Source organism: Oncorhynchus clarkii, unplaced genomic scaffold, assembly GCF_045791955.1.
Source record: "Oncorhynchus clarkii lewisi isolate Uvic-CL-2024 unplaced genomic scaffold, UVic_Ocla_1.0 unplaced_contig_214_pilon_pilon, whole genome shotgun sequence".
Classification (NCBI taxonomy): domain Eukaryota; kingdom Metazoa; phylum Chordata; class Actinopteri; order Salmoniformes; family Salmonidae; genus Oncorhynchus; species Oncorhynchus clarkii.
The window spans coordinates 384,171-410,147 of record NW_027257928.1 but is presented as its reverse complement, the minus strand read 5'-3'; the positions used below and the strand labels follow the sequence as shown (position 1 = coordinate 410,147).

At 43.2% G+C, this 25,977-nt stretch overlaps 1 protein-coding gene across 1 annotated transcript in view; it reads left to right on the top strand.

Annotated features, from left to right (window-relative positions):
- The window catches only part of LOC139393681 (CUB and sushi domain-containing protein 3-like), a gene marked incomplete at its 5' end in the record, with an annotated part of 562,572 nt that overhangs the window by 219,114 nt on the left and 317,481 nt on the right, over nt 1-25,977 (top strand). The window contains one exon of the mRNA XM_071142025.1: nt 7,731-7,847. Within this exon, the coding sequence (XP_070998126.1) occupies nt 7,731-7,847 (117 nt within the window). The remainder of the gene's footprint in view (nt 1-7,730; nt 7,848-25,977) is intronic.

Here is a 25,977-nt window from a genome sequence, read left to right as displayed (position 1 = left end):
GGCAGACTGCTGGTAGTAATGTGTTGTAGTTATAGATATGATATACTGACAGACTGCTGGTAGTAATGTGTTGTAGTTATAGATATGATATGGTACTAATGTGTTGTAGTTATATATATGATATACTGACAGACTGCTGGTAGTAATGTGTTGTAGTTATAGATATGATATACTGGCAGACTGCTGGTAGTAATGTGTTGTAGTTATAGATATGATATACTGGCAGACTGCTGGTAGTAATGTGTTGTAGTTATAGATATGATATGGTAGTAATGTGTTGTAGTTATAGATATGATATACTGACAGACTGCTGGTAGTAATGTGTTGTAGTTATAGATATGATATACTGACAGACTGCTGGTAGTAATGTGTTGTAGTTATAGATATGATATACTGACAGACTGCTGGTAGTAATGTGTTGTAGTTATAGATATGATATGGTAGTAATGTGTTGTAGTTATAGATATGATATACTGACAGACTGCTGGTAGTAATGTGTTGTAGTTATAGATATTATATACTGACAGACTGCTGGTAGTAATGTGTTGTTGTAACGGTTTTCTGTATGAGAAGGAGAGTCGGACCAAAATGCAGCGTGTAGATTGCGATCCATGTTTTAATGAACAAACGTAAAACACGAATCAATGCAAACACTACAAAATAAAGAACGTGATGACCGTAACGAAAACCTAAAACAGCCTATCTGGTGAAAAACACATAGACAGGAACAATCACCCACAAACACACAGTGAAACCCAGGCTACCTAAATATGGTTCCCAATCAGAGACAATGACGAACACCTGCCTCTGACTGAGAACCATATCAGGCTGAACATAGAAATAGACAAACAAGACATGAAACATAGAATACCCACTCAGATCACACCCTGACCAATCAAAACATAGAAAATACAAAGTAAACTATGGTCAGGGCGTGACAGTACCCCCCCCCCAAGGTGCGGACTCCGGCCGCAAAACCTGAACCTATAGGGGAGGGTCTGGGTGGGCATCTGTCCGCGGTGGCGGCTCTGGCGCTGGACGTGGACCCCACTCCATGACAGTTTTAATCCCCCTCCTAAACGTCCCTAAATAGGTTACCCACCACAATGATAACATGGGACAGAGGGACAGCTCGGGACAGAGGTAACTCGGGACAGATAGGTAGCTCAGCACTGAGAGGAAGCTCAGCACTGAGAAGAAGCTCAGCACTGAGAGGAAGCCCAGGCAGGTAGTAGAAACTACCAGAACCTGGCTGGCTGGCGGTTTCAGCAGATCCTGGTCGACTAGCAGATCTGGGAGAATCTGGTCGACTGGCGGATCTGGGAGAATCTGGTCGACTGGCGGATCTGGGAGAATCTGGTCGACTGGCGGATCTGGGAGAATCTGGTCGACTGGCGGATCTGGGAGAATCTGGTCGACTGGCGGATCTGGGAGAATCTGGTCGACTGGCGGATCTGGGAGAATCTGGTCGACTGGCGGATCTGGGAGAATCTGGTCGACTGGCGGATCTGGGAGAATCTGGTCGACTGGCGGATCTGGGAGAATCTGGTCGACTGGCAGATCTGGGAGAATCTGGACGACTGGCAGATCTGAGAGAGTCTGGACGACTGGCAGATCTGGAAGAGTCTGGACGACTGGCAGATCTGGAAGAGTCTGGTCGACTGGCAGATCTGGAAGAGTCTGGTCGACTGGCAGATCTGGAAGAGTCTGGTCGACTAGCAGATCTGGAAGAGTCTGGACGACTGGCAGATCTGGAAGAGTCTGGACGACTGGCAGATCTGGAAGAGTCTGGACGACTGGCAGATCTGGAAGAGTCTGGACGACTGGCAGATCTGGAAGAGTCTGGACGACTGGCAGATCTGGAAGAGTCTGGTCGACTGGCAGCTCTGTCTGCTCCATGCTGACTGGCTGCTCCATGCTGACTGGCAGCTCTGGCTGCTCCATGCTGACTGGCTGCTCCATGCTGACTGGCAGCTCTGGCTGCTCCATGCTGACTGGCTGCTCTGGCTGCTCCATGCTGACTGGCTGCTCTGGCTGCTCCATGCTGACTGGCTGCTCCATGCTGACTGGCTGCTCCATGCTGACTGGCGGCCCTGGCTGCTCCATGCTGACTGGCGGCCCTGGCTGCTCCATGCTGACTGGCGGCCCTGGCTGCTCCATGCTGACTGGCGGCCCTGGCTGCTCCATGCTAACTGGCAGCTCTGGCGGCTCCTTGCAGACTGGCAGCTCTGGCGGCTCCTTGCAGACTGGCAGCTTTGGCGGCATCCTGCAGACAGGCAGCTCTGGCGGCTCCTTGCAGACGGGCAGCTCCATGCAGACTGGCAGCTCTATGCAGACTGGCAGCTCCATGCAGACTGGCAGCTCCTTGCAGACTGGCAGCTCCTTGCAGACTGGCAGCTCCTTGCAGACTGGCAGCTCTAAGCTAACTGGCAGCTCTATGCTAACTGGCAGCTCTATGCTAACTGGCAGTTCTGAACAGGCGGGAGACTCCGGCAGCGCTGTAGAGGCGGAAAGCTCTGACAGCGCTAAACAGGCGGGAGACTCCGACAGCGCTGGAGAGGAGGAGGGCTCCGACAGCGCTGGACAGGCGAGGCGCACTGTAGGCCTGATGCGTGGTACTGGCACTGGTGGTACTGGGCCAAGGACACGCACAGGAAGCCTGGTGCGGGGAGCTGCTACCGGAGGGCTGGGGTGTGGAGGTGGTACTGGAAAAACCGGACCGTGCAGGCGCACTGGAGCTCTTGAGCACCGAGCCTGCCCAACCTTACCTGGTTGAATGCTCACGGTCGCCCTGCCAGTGCGGCGAGGTGGAATAGCCCGCACTGGGCTATGCAGGCGAACCGGAGACACCGAGCGCAAGGCTGGTGCCATGTAAGCCGGCCCAAGGAGACGCACTGGGGACCAGCTGCGTAGAGCCGGCTTCATGGCATTAGGCTCGACGCTCAATCTAGCCCGGCAGACACGCGGAGCTGGAATATACCGCACCGGGCTATGCACCCGCACTGGAGACACCGTGCGCACCACTGCATAACACGGTGCCTGTCCGGTCTCTCTAGCCCCCCGGTAAGCACAGGGAGTCTGCTCAGGTCTCCTACCTGGCATAGCCATACTCCCTGTTAGCCCCCCCCCAAGAAATTTTTGGGGCTGCCTCTCAGGCTTCCATCCGCGTCGCCGTGCTGCCTTCTCATACCAGCGCCTCTCTGCTTTCACCGCCTCCATTCTACGGTAACCCTCCTCGCACTGCTCCAGCGAATCCCAGGCGGGCTCCGGCACTCTCCCTGGGTCGGCCGCCCACCTGTCGATCTCCTCCCAAGTAGTATACTCCATACTGTACTCCTCCTTGGGCTGTTCCTGTTGTTTCTTATCCCGCTGCACCTTAGTGCGGCTACACTCCCCTGGTTTAGCCCAGGGTCCTCTCCCGTCGAGGATTTCCTCCCATGTCCAGAAATCCTTATTGCGCTTCTCCTCGCGCTGCTCCTGCCTGTTGACACGCTGCTTGGTCCGTTGGTGGTGGGTGATTCTGTAACGGTTTTCTGTATGAGAAGGAGAGTCGGACCAAAATGCAGCGTGTAGATTGCGATCCATGTTTTAATGAACAAACGTAAAACACGAATCAATGCAAACACTACAAAATAAAGAACGTGATGACCGTAACGAAAACCTAAAACAGCCTATCTGGTGAAAAACACATAGACAGGAACAATCACCCACAAACACACAGTGAAACCCAGGCTACCTAAATATGGTTCCCAATCAGAGACAATGACGAACACCTGCCTCTGACTGAGAACCATATCAGGCTGAACATAGAAATAGACAAACAAGACATGAAACATAGAATACCCACTCAGATCACACCCTGACCAATCAAAACATAGAAAATACAAAGTAAACTATGGTCAGGGCGTGACAGTTGTAGGTATAGATATGATATACTGACAGACTGCTGGTAGTAATGTGCTGTAGTTATAGATATGATATACTGACAGACTGCTGGTAGTAATGTGTTGTAGTTATAGATATGATATACTGACAGACTGATGGTAGTAATGTGTTGTAATTATAGATATGATATGGTAGTAATGTGTTGTAGTTATAGATATGATATACTGACAGACTGCTGGTAGTATTGTGTTGTAGTTATAGATATGATATACTGACAGACTGCTGGTAGTAATGTGTTGTAGTTATAGATATGATATACTGACAGACTGCTGTTAGTAATGGGTTGCAGTTATAGATATGATATGGTAGTAATGTGTTGTAGGTATAAATATGATATACTGACAGACTGCTGGTAGTAATGTGTTGTAGTTATAGATATGATATGGTAGTAATGTGTTGTAGTTATAGATATGATATACTGGCAGACTGCTGGTAGTAATGTGTTGTAGTTATAGCTATGATATACTGACAGACTGCTGGTAGTAATGTGTTGTAGTTATAGATATGATATACTGACATACTGCTGGTAGTAATGTGTTGTAGTTATAGATATGATATACTGGCAGACTGCTGGTAGTAATGTGTTGTAGTTATAGATATGATATACTGACAGACTGCTGGTAGTAATGTGTTGTAGTTATAGATATGATATACTGGCAGACTGCTGGTAGTAATGTGTTGTAGTTATAGATATGATATACTGACAGACTGCTGGTAGTACTGTGTTGTTGTAATGGACTACAGGAGGGTTTCACACAGTCTTCTGATGACACTGATATAAACCAAGGAGGAGACAGCAAATTTAAATGACAATGATTATTTTGACCAAGATAATGATTATTATGACCAAGATAATGGTATGATTAACTATGACCAAGATAATGATTATGACCAAGATAATGGTATGATTAACTATGACCAAGATAATGATTATGACCAAGATAATGGTATGATTATTATGACCAAGATAATGATATGAACTATTATGACCAAGATAACAGTTATTATGACCAAGATAGTGATTATTATGACCAAGATAATGATACAATTAATTATGACCAAGATAATGGTATGATTATTATGACCAAGATAATGATATGAACTATTATGGCCAAGATAACGATTATTATGACCAAGATAATGGTACGATTAATTATGACCAAGATAATGATTATTATGACCAAGATAATGTTTATTATGACCAAGATAATGATATGATTATAATGACCAAGATAATGATATGAACTATTATGGCCAAGATAATCATAGAAAAGTAATCTAATGAACAGGGAATGTGATTCTATTTTACTTCTTATTCTCAATCTACACTGAACAAAAATATAAACACAACATTAAACAATTTCAAAGATTACAGTTCATTTAAGGAAATTAGTCAATTGTAATATATTAATTAGGCCCTAATGTATGGATTTCAAATGACTGGGAATTGCAAATATGCATCTGTTGGTCTTAGATACCTTAAAAAAAGTAGGGGCGTGGATCAGAAAACCAGTCAGTATCTGGTGTGACAAACCATTTGCCTCAAGCAGCTCTTACCCATCTCCTTCACATAGAGTTGATCAGGCTGTTGATTGTGGCCTGTGGAATGTTGTCCCACTCCTCTTCCGTGGCTGTGTGAAGTTGCTTGATATTGGCGGGAACTGGAACACGACGTCATACACGTAGATCCAGAGCATCCCAAACATGCTCAATGGGTGACATGTCTGGTGAGTATGCAGGCCATGGAAGAACTGGGACATTTTCAGCTTCCAGGAATTGTGTGCAGATCCTTGCAATATTGGGGCCGTGCATTATCATGCTGAGACATGAGGTGAGGGCCATAACCCTGTCCATACCGTAACCATGCCCATACCATAACCCTTCCCATACCATAACCCTACCCATACCATAACCCTACCCATACCATAACCCTGCCCATACCATACCATGACCCTACCCATACCATAACCCTACCCATACCATAACACTACCCCTACCCCTACCATAACCCTACCCATACCATAATCCTGCCCCTACCATAACCCTGCCCCTACCATAACCCTGCCCATACCATAACCCTACCCATACCATTCCCTTACCCATACCATAACCCTGCCCATACCGTAACCCTACCCATACCATAACCCTGCCCATAACATAACCCTACCCATACCATAACCCTGCCCATAACATAACCCTACCCATACTACCATGACCCTACCCATACCATATTCCTACCCCTACCATAACACTAACCATAACATAACCCTACCCATACCATAACCCTACCCATACCATACACCTACCCATACCATAGCCCTACCCATACCATAACTCTACCCATACCATAAACCTGCCCATACCATAACCCTACCCCTACCATGACCCTACCCATACCATAACCCTACCCCTACCATAACACTAACCATAACATAACCCTACCCATACCATAACCCTACCCATACCATACACCTACCCATACCATAGCCCTACCCATACCATAACTCTACCCATACCATAAACCTGCCCATACCATAACCCTACCACCACCCCATGGGGCACTCTGCTCACAACGTTGACATCAGCAAACCGCTCGCCAAGACATCACCATACACGCTGTCTGCCATCTGCCTGGTACAGTTGAAACTGGGATTAATCTGTGAAGAGCACATTTCTCCACCGTACCAGTGTCCATCAAAGTTGAGCATTTGCCCACTGAAGTCGGTTACGACGCCGAATTGCAGTCAGGTCAAGACTTTGGTGAGGAAGACGAGCCTGCAGATGAGCTTCCCTGAGACGATTTCTGACAGTTTGTGCAGAAATTCATCGGTTGTGCAAACCAACAGTTTCATCTCGGACGATCCCTCAGGTCAAGAAGCTGGATGTGGAGGTCCTGGGCTGGCGTGGTTACAAGTGGTCTGTGGTTGTGAGGCCGGTTGGACGTACTGCCAAATTCTCTAAAATTATGTTGGAGGCGGCTTATAGTAGAGAAATTAACATTTAATTATCTGGCAACAGTGGACATTCTTGCAGTCAGCATGCCAGTTGCACACTCCCTCAAAACTTGAGACATCTGTGGCATTGTGTTTTGTGACAAAACTGCATATTTTAGAATGGCCTTTTATTATCCCCAGCACAAGGTGCACCTTTGTAATGTTTTTCGGTTTTAATCAGTTTCTTGACATGCCACACCGGTCAAATTTGTGCAATAGTTTTTTTGAGAAATCCGTTTTGTTTTGCGCACATTGAACATTTGGGTATTGTTTATTTCAGCTCATGAAACATGGGACCAACACTTTACATGTTGTGTTTATAATTTTGTTCAGTGTGTATCTCGATCCCGATCTCAATCCAATCTTAATTTGTTCGTGGTCTGCTGTCCTAAAAACCCAACTCCCTCCCTCCCTCCCTCCCTCCCTCCCTCCCTCCCTCCCTCCCTCCCTCCCTCCCTCCCTCCCTCCCTCCCTCCCTCCCTCCCTCCCTCCCCTCCCTCTCTCCCTCCCTCCCTCCCTCCCTCCCTCCCTCCCTCCCTCCCTCTCCTTCTCGTTCTAAACGTCCTATATGTTGTCCTGTAATATCTCATTATGTTGTAGACTGTTAGTCAGCGTTTTAAGTGTACAAACTGACAGTTTCTCCTCATGTTTTCCTGATTTTTTCTGCTTCCCTGTGCAGCTGTGGCAGCAGGAAATACTGTTTGCTGATTCCTGTTTCTGCTGCGTAGCTGCATGTATTTCCCCCAGGTAGTGTAACCTGGGAGTCATATTGACATGTTGGTGTTTTCACAGCGCCGTGCGGAGGCCGCTCGACAGGGTCAGAGGGGACCGTCCTGTCCCCAAATTACCCCCGTAATTATACCCAGAGTCTGACCTGCGTCTACCACATCTTTGTCCCCGGGGACTTTGGTAAGTATTCTCTCTCTGGTTTAATTCTGCTCTTTCTCTCTCTCTCTCTCTCTCTCTCTCTCTCTCTCTCTCTCTCTCTCTCTCAATCACAAACTCTGTCCCTCTCTTTATCTCTCCCTCCCCTCTCTCTCTTTATCTCTCCCTCCCCTCTCGGTCTCTCCCTCCCCTCTCTCTCCTTCTCCCCCCTTCTCAGTTTCTCACTCCCCCTCTCTCTCTCTCCTTCTCTCTCCCTCCCCAGCTCTCCCTCTCTCTCTCCTTCTCTTTCCCTCCCCCCTCTCTCTCTCTCCTTCTCTTTCCCTTCTCCCTCTCCCTCTCTCTCCCTCTCCCTCTCCCTCTCCCTCTCCCCCCCCTCTCTCTCTCCCTCTCTCTCCCTCTCTCTCCCTCTCCCTCTGTCTCTGTCTCTGTCTCTGTCTCTGTCTCTCTGCAGTTTGTGCTGCTGTCTCATAATGTCCCATAGACCATGGTTGCTGTTGTTCAGCTGCTATAGGTAATGTAGTGAACTGCAACAGAACAGTGCGGTGTTTCTACTGTATATGTGGCTCTACTGAGGAAGTAGGAGGCATTCTGCTTTACAGGAAACACAAGATAATAGTTCAACTCCAGTCCAGTGTATTATAACTACTGACACCACCTCACATTACCAAGATTTGATCATTCAGGATGCGGACAGAAAGCCTTATCAGAAACCACGGTGGTTATATGTCTCCTATACATGTAGTGAACTATAGCTACATTTTCAGCAACAAGATGGTGGTTCTACGTCGGGCTTTACTAACGAGGTGGAGGAATTTGTGTCTCGGGAGAAACAAAAAGCTGTGATTATAACTGACCTCACCTTTTTACCGACTCAGAGAACATTTGGATATTCAGGATAAAGTCAAACCAAAAACAAAAACCCACAACAGGTCAAGTGAAGGGTCAAAGACAAACTGGTAACTACTAATGAGGTGGAGGAAGAGTCTCAGGAGAAACACAATAGTTATCCCTTGGCCAGCTACAGTACTGTGACATGTCGGCTCACTGACCGCAGGTTACCGACCTAGAGACGATTTGGCCAATCAGGATGAGGACAGAAAAACATTATTTAGAAACCGTGGTGATTACGGTCTCCTCCATGTTAACAACATCAGGATGAGGACAGAAAAACATTATTTAGAAACCGTGGTGATTACGGTCTCCTCCATGTTAACAACAGAGTTGTCTTTCTATATGATTGCATTAATAAGACAGAGGGACTGAGTCTCAGAGAACAACAGGGCTGGTTTTACTAATAAGACAGAGGGACTGTGTCTCAGAGAACAACAGGGCTGGTTTTACTAATAAGACAGAGGGACTGTGTCTCAGAGAACAACAGGGCTGGTTTTACTAATAAGACAGAGGGACTGTGTCTCAGAGAACAACAGGGCTGGTTTTACTAATAAGACAGAGGGACTGAGTCTCAGAGAACAACAGGGCTGGTTTTACTAATAAGACAGAGGGACTGTGTCTCAGAGAACAACAGGGCTGGTTTTACTAATAAGACAGAGGGACTGTGTCTCAGAGAACAACAGGGCTGGTTTTACTAATAAGACAGAGGGACTGTGTATCAGAGAACAACAGGGCTGGTTTTACTAATAAGACAGAGGGACTGAGTCTCAGAGAACAACAGGGCTGGTTTTGCTAATAAGACAGAGGGACTGTGTCTCAGAGAACAACAGGGCTGGTTTTACTAATAAGACAGAGGGACTGTGTCTCAGAGAACAACAGGGCTGGTTTTACTAATAAGACAGAGGGACTGTGTCTCAGAGAACAACAGGGCTGGTTTTACTAATAAGACAGAGGGACTGAGTCTCAGAGAACAACAGGGCTGGTTTTACTAATAAGACAGAGGGACTGTGTCTCAGAGAACAACAGGGCTGGTTTTACTAATAAGACAGAGGGACTGTGTCTCAGAGAACAACAGGGCTGGTTTTACTAATAAGACAGAGGGACTGTGTATCAGAGAACAACAGGGCTGGTTTTACTAATAAGACAGAGGGACTGAGTCTCAGAGAACAACAGGGCTGGTTTTGCTAATAAGACAGAGGGACTGTGTCTCAGAGAACAACAGGGCTGGTTTTACTAATAAGACAGAGGGACTGTGTCTCAGAGAACAACAGGGCTGGTTTTACTAATAAGACAGAGGAACTGTGTCTCAGAGAACAACAGGGCTGGTTTTACTTATAAGACAGAGGGACTGTGTCTCAGAGAACAACAGGGCTGGTTTTGCTAATAAGACAGAGGGACTGTGTCTCAGAGAACAACAGGGCTGGTTTTACTAATAAGACAGAGGGACTGTGTCTCAGAGAACAACAGGGCTGGTTTTACTAATAAGACAGAGGGACTGTGTCTCAGAGAACAACAGGGCTGGTTTTACTAATAAGACAGAGGGACTGTGTCTCAGAGAACAACAGGGCTGGTTTTACTAATAAGACAGAGGGACTGTGTCTCAGAGAACAACAGGGCTGGTTTTACTAATAAGACAGAGGGACTGTGTCTCAGAGAACAACAGGGCTGGTTTTACTAATAAGACAGAGGGACTGTGTCTCAGAGAACAACAGGGCTGGTTTTACTAATAAGACAGAGGGACTGTGTATCAGAGAACAACAGGGCTGGTTTTACTAATAAGACAGAGGGACTGAGTCTCAGAGAACAACAGGGCTGGTTTTGCTAATAAGACAGAGGGACTGTGTCTCAGAGAACAACAGGGCTGGTTTTACTAATAAGACAGAGGGACTGTGTCTCAGAGAACAACAGGGCTGGTTTTACTAATAAGACAGAGGAACTGTGTCTCAGAGAACAACAGGGCTGGTTTTACTTATAAGACAGAGGGACTGTGTCTCAGAGAACAACAGGGCTGGTTTTGCTAATAAGACAGAGGGACTGTGTCTCAGAGAACAACAGGGCTGGTTTTACTAATAAGACAGAGGGACTGTGTCTCAGAGAACAACAGGGCTGGTTTTACTAATAAGACAGAGGGACTGTGTCTCAGAGAACAACAGGGCTGGTTTTACTAATAAGACAGAGGGACTGTGTCTCAGAGAACAACAGGGCTGGTTTTACTAATAAGACAGAGGGACTGTGTCTCAGAGAACAACAGGGCTGGTTTTACTAATAAGACAGAGGGACTGTGTCTCAGAGAACAACAGGGCTGGTTTTACTAATAAGACAGAGGGACTGTGTCTCAGAGAACAACAGGGCTGGTTTTACTAATAAGACAGAGGGACTGTGTCTCAGAGAACAACAGGGCTGGTTTTACTAATAAGACAGAGGGACTGTGTATCAGAGAACAACAGGGCTGGTTTTACTAATAAGACAGAGGGACTGAGTCTCAGAGAACAACAGGGCTGGTTTTACTAATAAGACAGAGGGACTGAGTCTCAGAGAACAACAGGGCTGGTTTTACTAATAAGACAGAGGAACTGTGTCTCAGAGAACAACAGGGCTGGTTTTACTAATAACACAGAAGGACTGTGTCTCAGAACAACAGGGCTGGTTTTACTAATAAGACAGTGGGACTGTGTCTCAGAACAACAGGGCTGGTTTTTACTAATAAGACAGAGGGACTGAGTCTCAGAGAACAACAGGGCTGGTTTTTACTAATAAGACAGAGGGACTGAGTCTCAGAGAACAACAGGGCTGTTTTTTACTAATAAGACAGAGGGACTGTGTCTCAGAGAACAACAGGGCTGGTTTTACTAATAAGACAGAGGGACTGAGTCTCAGAGAACAACAGGGCTGGTTTTACTAATAAGACAGAGGAACTGTGTCTCAGAACAATGGGCCTGGTCCTCAATGGACATGGTATTCCATGGACTTCCTGTTACCCAAAATGCAACACCATAGTACATCATTAACTATCTTACAAACTTCTCCTCAATGGACGTGGTATTCCATTTTATTTGATTTTATTTCTGCCTTATTATCAATCCCTCTCACTAAGTGGCCCTGAATTGATGAGAGGATTGAAGTTATGTCCTCTTATCGAGCCAGGGGGACATTTCCTAAAGAACTCCATGATTGTTACACATGCTTGAATTAATCTCCGGGTTTGACAAACTGTCTTGACAGTTAGGATTATTTTGTTGCCATCTTCCACTTCTCAGGGAGTCAGACACACTGTGTGTGTCCTAAATGCCACCCCAAGCCCCCTTCCAACATAGTGCACTACTTCTGATAAGGGTCCATTAGGGTGCCATTTGAGAAGTTGCCTTCCACATGGTTTTTAAATGACCGCTCCCATTTCGACATGTCTTCATGGCTGCTGACTAGACTGCTCAGAATGCTGACAAATGGCTGAATGGAGCATGAGGCTCTAGGGAGAGAAAAAGAAAACTTGCCCTACCTGTGACAATATATCATATCCCTTTACAACAACACCCATGGACTATGTGTGTTGTCTGCTTCTTAAAATGGCAAACCATTCTGTATTTAGTGCACTATGAAGGGCATAGGGTACCATTCAGGACTCATGACGGTAGTATACATCTGTGGCAGAGGACCTCCCTGATGTGTCTTGACCAAACAGACACTTGAAGTCAAGGGGTCACATCCCGAATTGAACCCTATTCCCTTATTTAGTGAACTACTTTTGACCAGAAGGGCCCTGGTTGAAAGGAGTGCATTTTAAATAGGAATAAGGGTGGCATTTGGGTTTGTGTCCTCGGTCGGGATGTATTGGTCTCAGCTGGGCTGGCAGAGGAAGGTCAGGCTAAAAAATCACCTCATAAATTGAGGGCCATTCAGAGGGGGTTGATAACAAGTACATTTAGAAATTGTTGCTGTTATTGCTGCTGGTGTTTCTGTTGTTGGTGCTGTTGTTGTTGCTGTTTTTGTTGTTGTTGCTGTTGTTGTTGTTTTGGTGCTGTTGTTGTTGTTGCTGTTGTTGTTGCTGTTGTTGTTGTTGTTGTTGTTGTTGTTGTTGTTGTTGCTGTTTTTGTTGTTTTGGTGCTGTTGTTGTTGTTGCTGTTGTTGTTGCTGCTTTTTGTTGTTGTTGGTGTTGCTGTTGTTGTTGCTGTTATTGCTGCTGGTGTTTCTGTTGTTGTTGCTGTTTTTGTTGTTGTTGTTGTTGCTGTTGTTGTTGTTTTGGTGCTGTTGTTGTTGTTGCTGTTGTTGTTGTTTTGGTGCTGTTGTTGCTGTTGTTGTTGCTGTTTTTGTTGTTGTTGGTGTTGCTGTTGTTGTTGCTGTTTTTGTTGTTGTTGCTGTTGTTGTTGTTGTTGTTGTTGTTGTTGGTGTTGCTGTTGTTGTTGGTGGTGTTGTTGGTGCTGTTGTTGTTGTTGTTGGTGTTGCTGTTGTTGTTGTTGTTGTTGTTGTTGTTGGTGTCGCTGTTGTTGTTGTTGCTGTTGTTGTTGTTGTTGTTGGTGGTGTTGCTGTTGTCGTTGTTGGTGTTGCTGTAGTTGTTGGTGTTGCTGTTGTTGTTGCCGTTTTTGTTGTTGTTGCTGTTGTTGTTGTTGTTGTTGTTGTTGTTGGTGTTGCTGTTGTTGTTGGTGGTGTTGTTGGTGCTGTTGTTGTTGTTGTTGGTGTTGCTGTTGTTGTTGTTGTTGTTGTTGTTGTTGGTGTCGCTGTTGTTGTTGTTGCTGTTGTTGTTGTTGTTGTTGGTGGTGTTGCTGTTGTCGTTGTTGGTGTTGCTGTAGTTGTTGGTGTTGCTGTTGTTACTGCTGTTGTTGTTGCCGTTGTTGCTGTTCTTCTTGTTGTTGTTGATTTTTTTAGCCAACAGAAACAGAGTAAACAGCCGACAGACAATAACACACATATGCTGGTATGTAATGTTGTTGCTGCTGTTAGCCATTTGAATTGTATTTGTCTAATAGGATCCATAGAAAAACACACACACACTGCCAGCCAATGTTCTTATGCTAATGTCATTGATGGTGTTTGCATGACAGAAAGCAGGGCGAGTCTTTGATGGCTAATGGTTTTCAGCCATGCTGCTAATGTGCTCTGTACAGTAGATACAGGAGAGGCACCCTATTACTTATATAGTGCACTACTTTATATATATATGGCCTCTAGTCAAAAGTAGTGCACTACTTTTATATATATGGGCTCTAGTCAAAAGTAGTGCACTATACAGGAATAGGGTGCCATTTGGGATGTATCCTGTGTAGAACACTACTGACAGACTGATGGACTGTACATGCTGTTATAACACTACTGACAGACTGATGGACTGTACATGCTATTATAACACTACTGACAGACTGATGGACTGTAAACACTATTATAACACTACTGACAGACTGATGGACTGTACATGCTGTTATACTATTATAACACTACTGACAGACTGATGGACTGTACATGCTATTATAACACTACTGACAGACTGATGGACTGTACACACTATTATAACACTACTGACAGACTGATGGACTGTACATGCTGTTATACTATTATAACACTACTGACAGACTGATGGACTGTACATGCTGTTATAACACTACTGACAGCCTGATGGACTGTACACACTATTATAACACTACTGACAGACTGATGGACTGTACACACTATTATAACACTACTGACAGACTGATGGACTGTAAACACTATTATAACACTACTGACAGACTGATGGACTGTACATGCTGTTATAACACTACTGACAGACTGATGGACTGTACACACTATTATAACACTACTGACAGACTGATGGACTGTACACACTATTATAACACTACTGACAGACTGATGGACTGTACACACTATTATAACACTACTGACAGACTGATGGACTGTACATGCTGTTATAACACTACTGACAGACTGATGGACTGTACATGCTGTTAGAACACTACTGACAGACTGATGGACTGTACACACTATTATAACACTACTGACAGACTGATGGACTGTACACACTATTATAACACTACTGACAGACTGATGGACTGTACATGCTGTTATACTATTATAACACTACTGACAGACTGATGGACTGTACATGCTATTATAACACTACTGACAGTCTGATGCTGTACATGCTGTTATACTATTATAACACTACTGACAGTCTGATGGACTGTACATGCTGTTAGAACACTACTGACAGTCTGATGCACTGTACACACTATTATAACACTACTGACAGACTGATGGACTGTACATGCTGTTATACTATTATAACACTACTGACAGACTGATGGACTGTACATGCTATTATAACACTACTGACAGTCTGATGATGTACATGCTGTTATACTATTATAACACTACTGACAGTCTGATGGACTGTACATGCTGTTAGAACACTACTGACAGACTGATGGACTGTACACACTATTATAACACTACTGACAGACTGATGGACTGTACATGCTGTTATACTATTATAACACTAATGACAGACTGATGGACTGTACACACTATTATAACACTACTGACAGACTGATGGACTGTACATGCTATTGTAACACTACTGACAGACTGATGGACTGTAAACACTATTATACTATTATATGCGGATGTACTACTTCCGGCGCCGACAGAGATGGCCGCCTCGCTTCGCGTTCCTAGGAAACTATGCAGTTTTTTGTTTTTTTACGTGTTATTTCTTACATTAGTACCCCAGGTCATCTTAGGTTTCATTACATACAGTCGAGAAGAACTACTGAATATAAGATCAGCATCAACTCACCATCAGTACGACCAAGAATATGTTTTTCGCGACGCGGATCCTGTGTTCTGCCTTACAAACAGGACAACGGAGTGGATCCTATGCAGCGACCCAAAAAAACGACTCCGAAAGAGAGGGAAACGAGGCGGTCTTCTGGTCAGACTCCGGAGACGGGCACAGCGCGCACCACTCCCTAGCATTCTTCTTGCCAATGTCCAGTCTCTTGACAACAAGGTTGATGAAATCCGAGCAAGGGTAGCATTCCAGAGGGACATCAGAGACTGTAACGTTCTTTGCTTCACGGAAACGTGGCTTACTGGAGAGACGCAATCCGAAGCGGTGCAGCCAACAGGTTTCTCCACGCATCGCGCAGACAGGAAAAAACATCTTTCTGGTAAAAAGAGGGGCGGGGGCGTATGCCTTATGACTAACGTGACATGGTGCGATGAAAGAAACATACAGGAACTCAAATCCTTCTGTTCACCTGATTTAGAATTCCTCACAATCAAATGTAGACCGCATTATCTACCAAGAGAATTCTCTTCGATTATAATCACAGCCGTATATATCCCCCCCCAAGCAGACACATCGATGGCTCTGAACGAACTTTATTTAACTCTCTGCAAACTGGAAACAATTTATCCGGAGGCTGCATTCATTGTAGCTGGGGATTTTAACAAGGCTAATCTGAAAACAAGACTCCCCAAATTTTATCAGCATATCGATTGCGCAACCAGGGGAGGAAAGACCTTGGACCATTGTTACTCTAACTTCCGCGACGCATATAAGGCCCTGCCCCGCCCCCCTTTCGGAAAAGCTGACCACGACTCCATTTTGTTGATCCCTGCCTACAGACAGAAACTAAAACAAGAGGCTCCCACGCTGAGGTCTGTCCAACGCTGGTCCGACCAAGCTGACTCCACACTCCAAGACTGCTTCCATCACGTGGACTGGGAGATGTTTCGTATTGCGTCAGATAACAACATTGACGAATACGCTGATTCGGTGTGCGAGTTCATTAGAACGTGCGTTGAAGATGTCGTTCCCATAGCAACGATTAAAACATTCCCTAACCAGAAACCGTGGATTGATGGCAGCATTCGTGTGAAACTGAAAGCGAGAACCACTGCTTTTAATCAGGGCAAGGTGTCTGGTAACATGACCGAATACAAACAGTGCAGCTATTCCCTCCGCAAGGCTATCAAACAAGCTAAGCGCCAGTACAGAGACAAAGTAGAATCTCAATTCAACGGCTCAGACACAAGAGGCATGTGGCAGGGTCTACAGTCAATCACGGACTACAGGAAGAAACCCAGCCCAGTCACGGACCAGGATGTCTTGCTCCCAGGCAGACTAAATAACTTTTTTGCCCGCTTTGAGGACAATACAGTGCCACTGACACGGCCTGCAACGAAAACATGCGGTCTCTCCTTCACTGCAGCCGAGGTGAGTAAGACATTTAAACGTGTTAACCCTCGCAAGGCTGCAGGCCCAGATGGCATCCCCAGCCGCGCCCTCAGAGCATGCGCAGACCAGCTGGCCGGTGTGTTTACGGACATATTCAATCAATCCCTATACCAGTCTGCTGTTCCCACATGCTTCAAGAGGGCCACCATTGTTCCTGTTCCCAAGAAAGCTAAGGTAACTGAGCTAAATGACTACCGCCCCGTAGCACTCACATCCGTCATCATGAAGTGCTTTGAGAGACTAGTCAAGGACCATATCACCTCCACCCTACCTGACACCCTAGACCCACTCCAATTTGCTTACCGCCCTAATAGGTCCACAGACGATGCAATCTCAACCACACTGCACACTGCCCTAACCCATCTGGACAAGAGGAATACCTATGTGAGAATGCTGTTCATCGACTACAGCTCGGCATTCAACACCATAGTACCCTCCAAGCTCGTCATCAAGCTCGAGACCCTGGGTCTCGACCCCGCCCTGTGCAACTGGGTACTGGACTTCCTGACGGGCCGCCCCCAGGTGGTGAGGGTAGGCAACAACATCTCCTCCCCGCTGATCCTCAACACTGGGGCCCCACAAGGTTGCGTTCTGAGCCCTCTCCTGTACTCCCTGTTCACCCACGACTGCGTGGCCACGCACGCCTCCAACTCAATCATCAAGTTTGCGGACGACACAACAGTGGTAGGCTTGATTACCAACAACGATGAGACGGCCTACAGGGAGGAGGTGAGGGCCCTCGGAGTGTGGTGTCAGGAAAACAACCTCACACTCAACGTCAACAAAACTAAGGAGATGATTGTGGACTTCAGGAAACAGCAGAGGGAACACCCCCCTATCCACATCGATGGAACAGTAGTGGAGAGGGTAGCAAGTTTTAAGTTCCTCGGCATACACATCACAGACAAACTGAATTGGTCCACTCACACAGACAGCATCGTGAAGAAGGCGCAGCAGCGCCTCTTCAACCTCAGGAGGCTGAAGAAATTCAGCTTGTCACCAAAAGCACTCACAAACTTCTACAGATGCACAATCGAGAGCATCCTGGCGGGCTGTATCACCGCCTGGTATGGCAACTGCACCGCCCTCAACCGTAAGGCTCTCCAGAGGGTAGTGAGGTCTGCACAACGCATCACCGGGGGCAAACTACCTGCCCTCCAGGACACCTACACCACCCGATGTCACAGGAAGGCCATAAAGATCATCAAGGACATCAACCACCCGAGCCACTGCCTGTTCACCCCGCTATCATCCAGAAGGCGAGGTCAGTACAGGTGCATCAAAGCTGGGACCGAGAGACTGAAAAACAGCTTCTATCTCAAGGCCATCAGACTGTTAAACAGCCACCACTAACACTGAGTGGCTGCTGCCAACACACTGACACTGACTCAACTCCAGCCACTTTAATAATGGGAATTGATGGGAAATGATGTAAATATATCACTAGCCACTTTAAACAATGCTACCTTATATAAATGTTACTTACCCTACATTATTCATCTCATACGCATACGTATATACTGTACTCTATATCATCGACGGTATCCTTATGTAATACATGTATCACTAGCCACTTTATACTATACTATGCCACTTGGTTTACATACTCATCTCATTTGTACATACTGTACCCGATACCATCTACTGTATCTTGCCTATGCTGCTCTGTATCATCACTCATTCATATATCCTTATGTACATATTCTTTATCCCCTTACACTGTGTACAAGACAGTAGTTTTGGAATTGTTAGTTAGATTACTTGTTATTACTGCATTGTCGGAACTAGAAGCACAAGCATTTCGCTACACTCGCATTAACATCTGCTAACCATGTGTATGTGACAAATAAAATTTGATTTGATTTGATTTGATTTTTAACACTACTGACAGACTGATGGACTGTACACACTATTATAACACTACTGACAGACTGATGGACTGTACATGCTATTATAACACTACTGACAGACTGATGGACTGTACACACTATTATAACACTACTGACAGACTGATGGACTGTACACACTATTATAACACTACTGACAGACTGATGGACTGTACATGCTGTTATAACACTACTGACAGACTGATGGACTGTGCATGCTGTTATACTATTATAACACTACTGACAGACTGATGGACTGTACATGCTGTTATACTATTAGAACACTACTGACAGACTGATGGACTGTACACACTATTATAACACTACTGACAGACTGATGGACTGTACATGCTATTATAACACTACTGACAGACTGATGGACTGTACACACTATTATAACACTACTGACAGACTGATGGACTGTACACACTATTATAACACTACTGACAGACTGATGGACTGTACATGCTGTTATACTATTATAACACTACTGACAGACTGATGGACTGTACATGCTATTATAACACTACTGACAGTCTGATGCTGTACATGCTGTTATACTATTATAACACTACTGACAGTCTGATGGACTGTACATGCTGTTAGAACACTACTGACAGTCTGATGCACTGTACACACTATTATAACACTACTGACAGACTGATGGACTGTACATGCTGTTATACTATTATAACACTACTGACAGACTGATGGACTGTACATGCTATTATAACACTACTGACAGTCTGATGATGTACATGCTGTTATACTATTATAACACTACTGACAGTCTGATGGACTGTACATGCTGTTAGAACACTACTGACAGACTGATGGACTGTACACACTATTATAACACTACTGACAGACTGATGGACTGTACATGCTGTTATACTATTATAACACTAATGACAGACTGATGGACTGTACACACTATTATAACACTACTGACAGACTGATGGACTGTACACACTATTATAACACTACTGACAGACTGATGGACTGTACACACTATTATAACACTACTGACAGACTGATGGACTGTACATGCTATTGTAACACTACTGACAGACTGATGGACTGTAAACACTATTATACTATTATAACACTACTGACAGACTGATGGACTGTACACACTATTATAACACTACTGACAGACTGATGGACTGTACATGCTATTATAACACTACTGACAGACTGATGGACTGTACACACTATTATAACACTACTGACAGACTGATGGACTGTACATGCTATTATAACACTACTGACAGACTGATGGACTGTAAACACTATTATAACACTACTGACAGACTGATGGACTGTACACACTATTATAACACTACTGACAGACTGATGGACTGTACACACTATTATAACACTACTGACAGACTGATGGACTGTACATGCTGTTATAACACTACTGACAGACTGATGGACTGTGCATGCTGTTATACTATTATAACACTACTGACAGACTGATGGACTGTACATGCTGTTATACTATTATAACACTACTGACAGACTGATGGACTGTACACACTATTATAACACTACTGACAGACTGATGGACTGTACATGATGTTATACTATTATAACACTACTGACAGACTGATGGACTGTACACACTATTATAACACTACTGACAGACTGATGGACTGTAAACACTATTATAACACTACTGACAGACTGATGGACTGTACATGCTGTTATACTATTATAACACTACTGACAGACTGATGGACTGTACACACTATTATAACACTACTGACAGACTGATGGACTGTACATGCTATTATAACACTACTGACAGTCTGATTCTGTACATGCTGTTATACTATTATAACACTACTGACAGACTGATGGACTGTAAACACTATTATAACACTACTGACAGACTGATGGACTGTAAACACTATTATAACACTACTGACAGACTGATGGACTGTACATGCTATTATAACACTACTGACAGTCTGATGCTGTACATGCTGTTATACTATTATAACACTACTGACAGACTGATGGACTGTAAACACTATTATAACACTACTGACAGACTGATGGACTGTACACACTATTATAACACTACTAACAGACTGATGGACTGTACATGCTGTTATAACACTACTGACAGACTGATGGACTGTAAACACTATTATAACACTACTGACATACTGATGGACTGTAAACACTATTATAACACTACTGACAGACTTATGGACTGTACACACTATTATAACACTACTGACAGACTGATGGACTGTAAACACTATTATAACACTACTGACAGACTGATGGACTGTACATGCTGTTATAACACTACTGACAGACTGATGGACTGTACATGCTATTATAACACTACTGACAGTCTGATGGACTGTAAACACTATGATAACACTACTGACAGACTGATGGACTGTACATGCTGTTATACTATTATAACACTACTGACAGACTGATGGACTGTACATGCTGTTAGAACACTACTGACAGACTGATGGACTGTACACACTATTATAACACTACTGACAGACTGATGGACTGTACACACTATTATAACACTACTGACAGACTGATGGACTGTAAACACTATTATAACACTACTGACAGACTGATGGACTGTACACACTATTATAACACTACTGACAGACGGATGGACTGTACATGATGTTATACTATTATAACACTACTGACAGACTGATGGACTGTACACACTATTATAACACTACTGACAGACTGATGGACTGTAAACACTATTATAACACTACTGACAGACTGATGTACTGTACATGCTGTTATACTATTATAACACTACTGACAGACTGATGGACTGTACACACTATTATAACACTACTGACAGACTGATGGACTGTACATGCTGTTATACTATTATAACACTACTGACAGACTGATGGACTGTACATGCTGTTATAACACTACTGACAGACTGATGGACTGTACATGCTGTTATACTATTATATCACTACTGACAGACTGATGGACTGTACATGCTATTATAACACTACTGACAGTCTGATGCTGTACATGCTGTTATACTATTATAACACTACTGACAGACTGATGGACTGTACACACTATTATAACACTACTGACAGACTGATGGACTGTACACACTATTATAACACTACTGACAGACTGATGGACTGTACACACTATTATAACACTACTGACATACTGATGGACTGTAAACACTATTATAACACTACTGACAGACTGATGGACTGTACATGCTGTTATACTATTATAACACTACTGACAGACTGATGGACTGTACACACTATTATAACACCACTGACAGACTGATGGACTGTAAACACTATTATAACACTACTGACAGACTGATGGACTGTAGATGCTGTTATACTATTATAACACTACTGACAGACTGATGGACTGTACACACTATTATAACACTACTGACAGACTGATGGACTGTACATGCTGTTATACTATTATAACACTACTGACAGACTGATGGACTGTACATGCTGTTATAACTCTACTGACAGACTGATGGACTGTACACACTATTATAACACTACTGACAGACTGATGGACTGTACACACTATTATAACACTACTGACAGACTGATGGACTGTACATGATGTTATACTATTATAACACTACTGACAGACTGATGGACTGTACACACTATTATAACACTACTGACAGACTGATGGACTGTACACACTATTATAACACTACTGACAGACTGATGGACTGTACATGCTATTATAACACTACTGACATACTGATGGACTGTACACACTATTATAACACTACTGACAGACTGATGGACTGTACATGCTGTTATACTATTATAACACTACTGACAGACTGATGGACTGTACATGCTATTATAACACTACTGACAGACTGATGGACTGTACATGCTGTTATACTATTATAACACTACTGACAGACTGATGGACTGTACACACTATTATAACACTACTGACAGACTGATGGACTGTACATGCTGTTATAACACTACTGACAGTCTGATGCTGTACATGCTGTTATACTATTATAACACTACTGACAGTCTGATGGACTGTACATGCTGTTAGAACACTACTGACAGACTGATGGACTGTACACACTATTATAACACTACTGACAGACTGATGGACTGTACATGCTGTTATACTATTATAACACTTCTGACAGTCTGATGCTGTACATGCTGTTATACTATTATAACACTCCTGACAGTCTGATGGACTATACATGCTGTTAGAACACTACTGACAGACTGATGGACTGTACACACTATTATAACACTACTGACAGACTGATGGACTGTACATGCTGTTATACTATTATAACACTACTGAAAAACTGATGGACTGTACATGCTATTATAACACTACTGACAGTCTGATGCTGTACATGCTGTTATACTATTATAACACTCCTGACAGTCTGATGGACTGTACATGCTGTTAGAACACTACTGACAGACTGATGGACTGTACACACTATTATAACACTACTGACAGACTGATGGACTGTACATGCTGTTATACTATTATAACACTACTGACAGACTGATGGACTGTACATGCTGTTATACTATTATAACACTACTGACAGACTGATGGACTGTACATGCTATTATAACACTACTGACAGACTGATGGACTGCACACACTATTATAACACTACTGACAGACTGATGGACTGTACATGCTGTTATACTATTATAACACTACTGACAGACTGATGGACTGTACATGCTGTTATACTATTATAACACTACTGACAGACTGATGGACTGTACACACTATTATAACACTACTGACAGACTGATGGACTGTACATGCTGTTATACTATTATAACACTACTGACAGACTGATGGACTGTACATGCTATTATAACACTACTGACAGACTGATGGACTGTACATGCTGTTATACTATTATAACACTACTGACAGACTGATGGACTGTAAACACTATTATAACACTACTGACAGACTGATGGACTGTACATGCTATTATAACACTACTGACAGACTGATGGACTGTACATGCTGTTATACTATTATAACACTACTGACAGACTGATGCTGTACATGCTGTTATAATGTTATTATGCAGTCAGTTCATACTAGAGACATTAGTTATAACATTAGAAGGAGACTCTATATTCTGTCATCTATACTAGAGGACATTAGTTATAACATTAGGATGTCCATACTAGAGACATTAGTTATAACATTAGAAGGAGACTCTATATTCTGCCATGCCCATACTAGATACATTAGTTATAACATTAGGAGTGTCTATATTCTGTCATGTCCATACTAGAGACATTAGTTATAACATTAGAAGGATACTCTATATTCTGTCATGTCCATACTAGAGACATTAGTTATAACATTAGAAGGATACTCTATATTCTTTCATGTCCATACTAGAGACATTAGTTATAACATTAGGAGTGTCAATATTCTGTCATGTCCATTCTAGAGACATTAGTTATAACATTAGAAGGATACTCTATATTCTGTCATGTCCATACTAGAGACATTAGTTATAACATTAGAAGGATACTCTATATTCTTTCATGTCCATACTAGAGACATTAGTTATAACATTAGGAGACTCTATATTCTGTCATGTCCATACTAGAGACATTAGTTATAACATTAGGAGTGTCTATATTCTTTCATGTCCATACTAGAGACATTAGTTATAACATTAGAAGGGGACTCTATATTCTGTCATGTCCATACTAGAGACATTAGTTATAACATTAGAAGGAGACTCTATATTCTGTCATGTCCATACTAGAGACATTAGTTATAACATTAGAAGGATACTCTATATTCTTTCATGTCCATACTAGAGACATTAGTTATAACATTAGGAGTGTCTATATTCTTTCATGTCCATACTAGAGACATTAGTTATAACATTAGAAGGAGACTCTATATTCTGTCATGTCCATACTAGAGACATTAGTTATAACATTAGAAGGAGACTCGATATTCTGTCATGTCCATACTAGAGACATTAGTTATAACATTAGGAGTGTCTATATTCTTTCATGTCCATACTAGAGACATTAGTTATAACATTAGAAGGAGACTCTATATTCTGTCATGTCCATACTAGAGACATTAGTTATAACATTAGAAGGATACTCTATATTCTTTCATGTCCATACTAGAGACATTAGTTATAACATTAGGAGTGTCTATATTCTGTCATGTCTATACTAGAGGACATTAGATATAACATTAGAAGGGGACTCTATATTCTGTCATGTCCATACTAGAGGACATTAGTTATAACATTAGAAGGAGACTCTATATTCTGTCATGTCCATACTAGAGACATTAGTTATAACATTAGAAGGGGTTGATTTATTCAGTAACGTCCATCCACAGCCAACCATGCTCATATGCAGGCAGCACTTTGCATTTTTTCATTCATTTTGAATATCATTACAGTAACAGCGTCTCTGTTTGTCCTTTTATCTTTAATTATTCTGTCAAAAAACTATGTTTACTGTCATATTTCAAAACAATAGCCTTTCTGCTTTTTATAGGAGATTAATTATCCACGGTAGGCAAACCTAAGCCTTGGGCTTCCTCAGTCCCATAAACATGGAATACATACTGCCTGGGCTCTCTGGGTCTCACTGTTCCTTTACAAGGAGAAACGTTTGTGGACTAACTTTTGTGTAGTTACAGAGTTTTAAGAAAAATTAGGAAACTCATTCTTATCTGTGGTCCAAGCGGCAAACGTATGCTGTATGCTGGAAGGTTTTTATTTTGTATTTTTTATTGTTGTGGTAAAAGCCTGTCATGAAATGTTGTGTCGTCTACTTTTCCCGCTGGAATGTTTATGCCCTGTGATCTTGGGACGGCTTAGGCCACATTCTCCTCCCTCACAGGGGCAAAGTTAACGTTCTTCAATGTAAAAAATGGTGTTTAAAACTGGAAAAAAACATGAAAGAAACGCAATATAAATATGATCTTCCCCTTTTTACTATTTACTGAGTCCGTGATCATCTCCTTTTTACGACTTTCATTAGGATACTGAGTCCTTGATCATCTCCTTTTCACGACTTTCATTAGGATACTGAGTCCTTGATCATCTCCTTTTAAG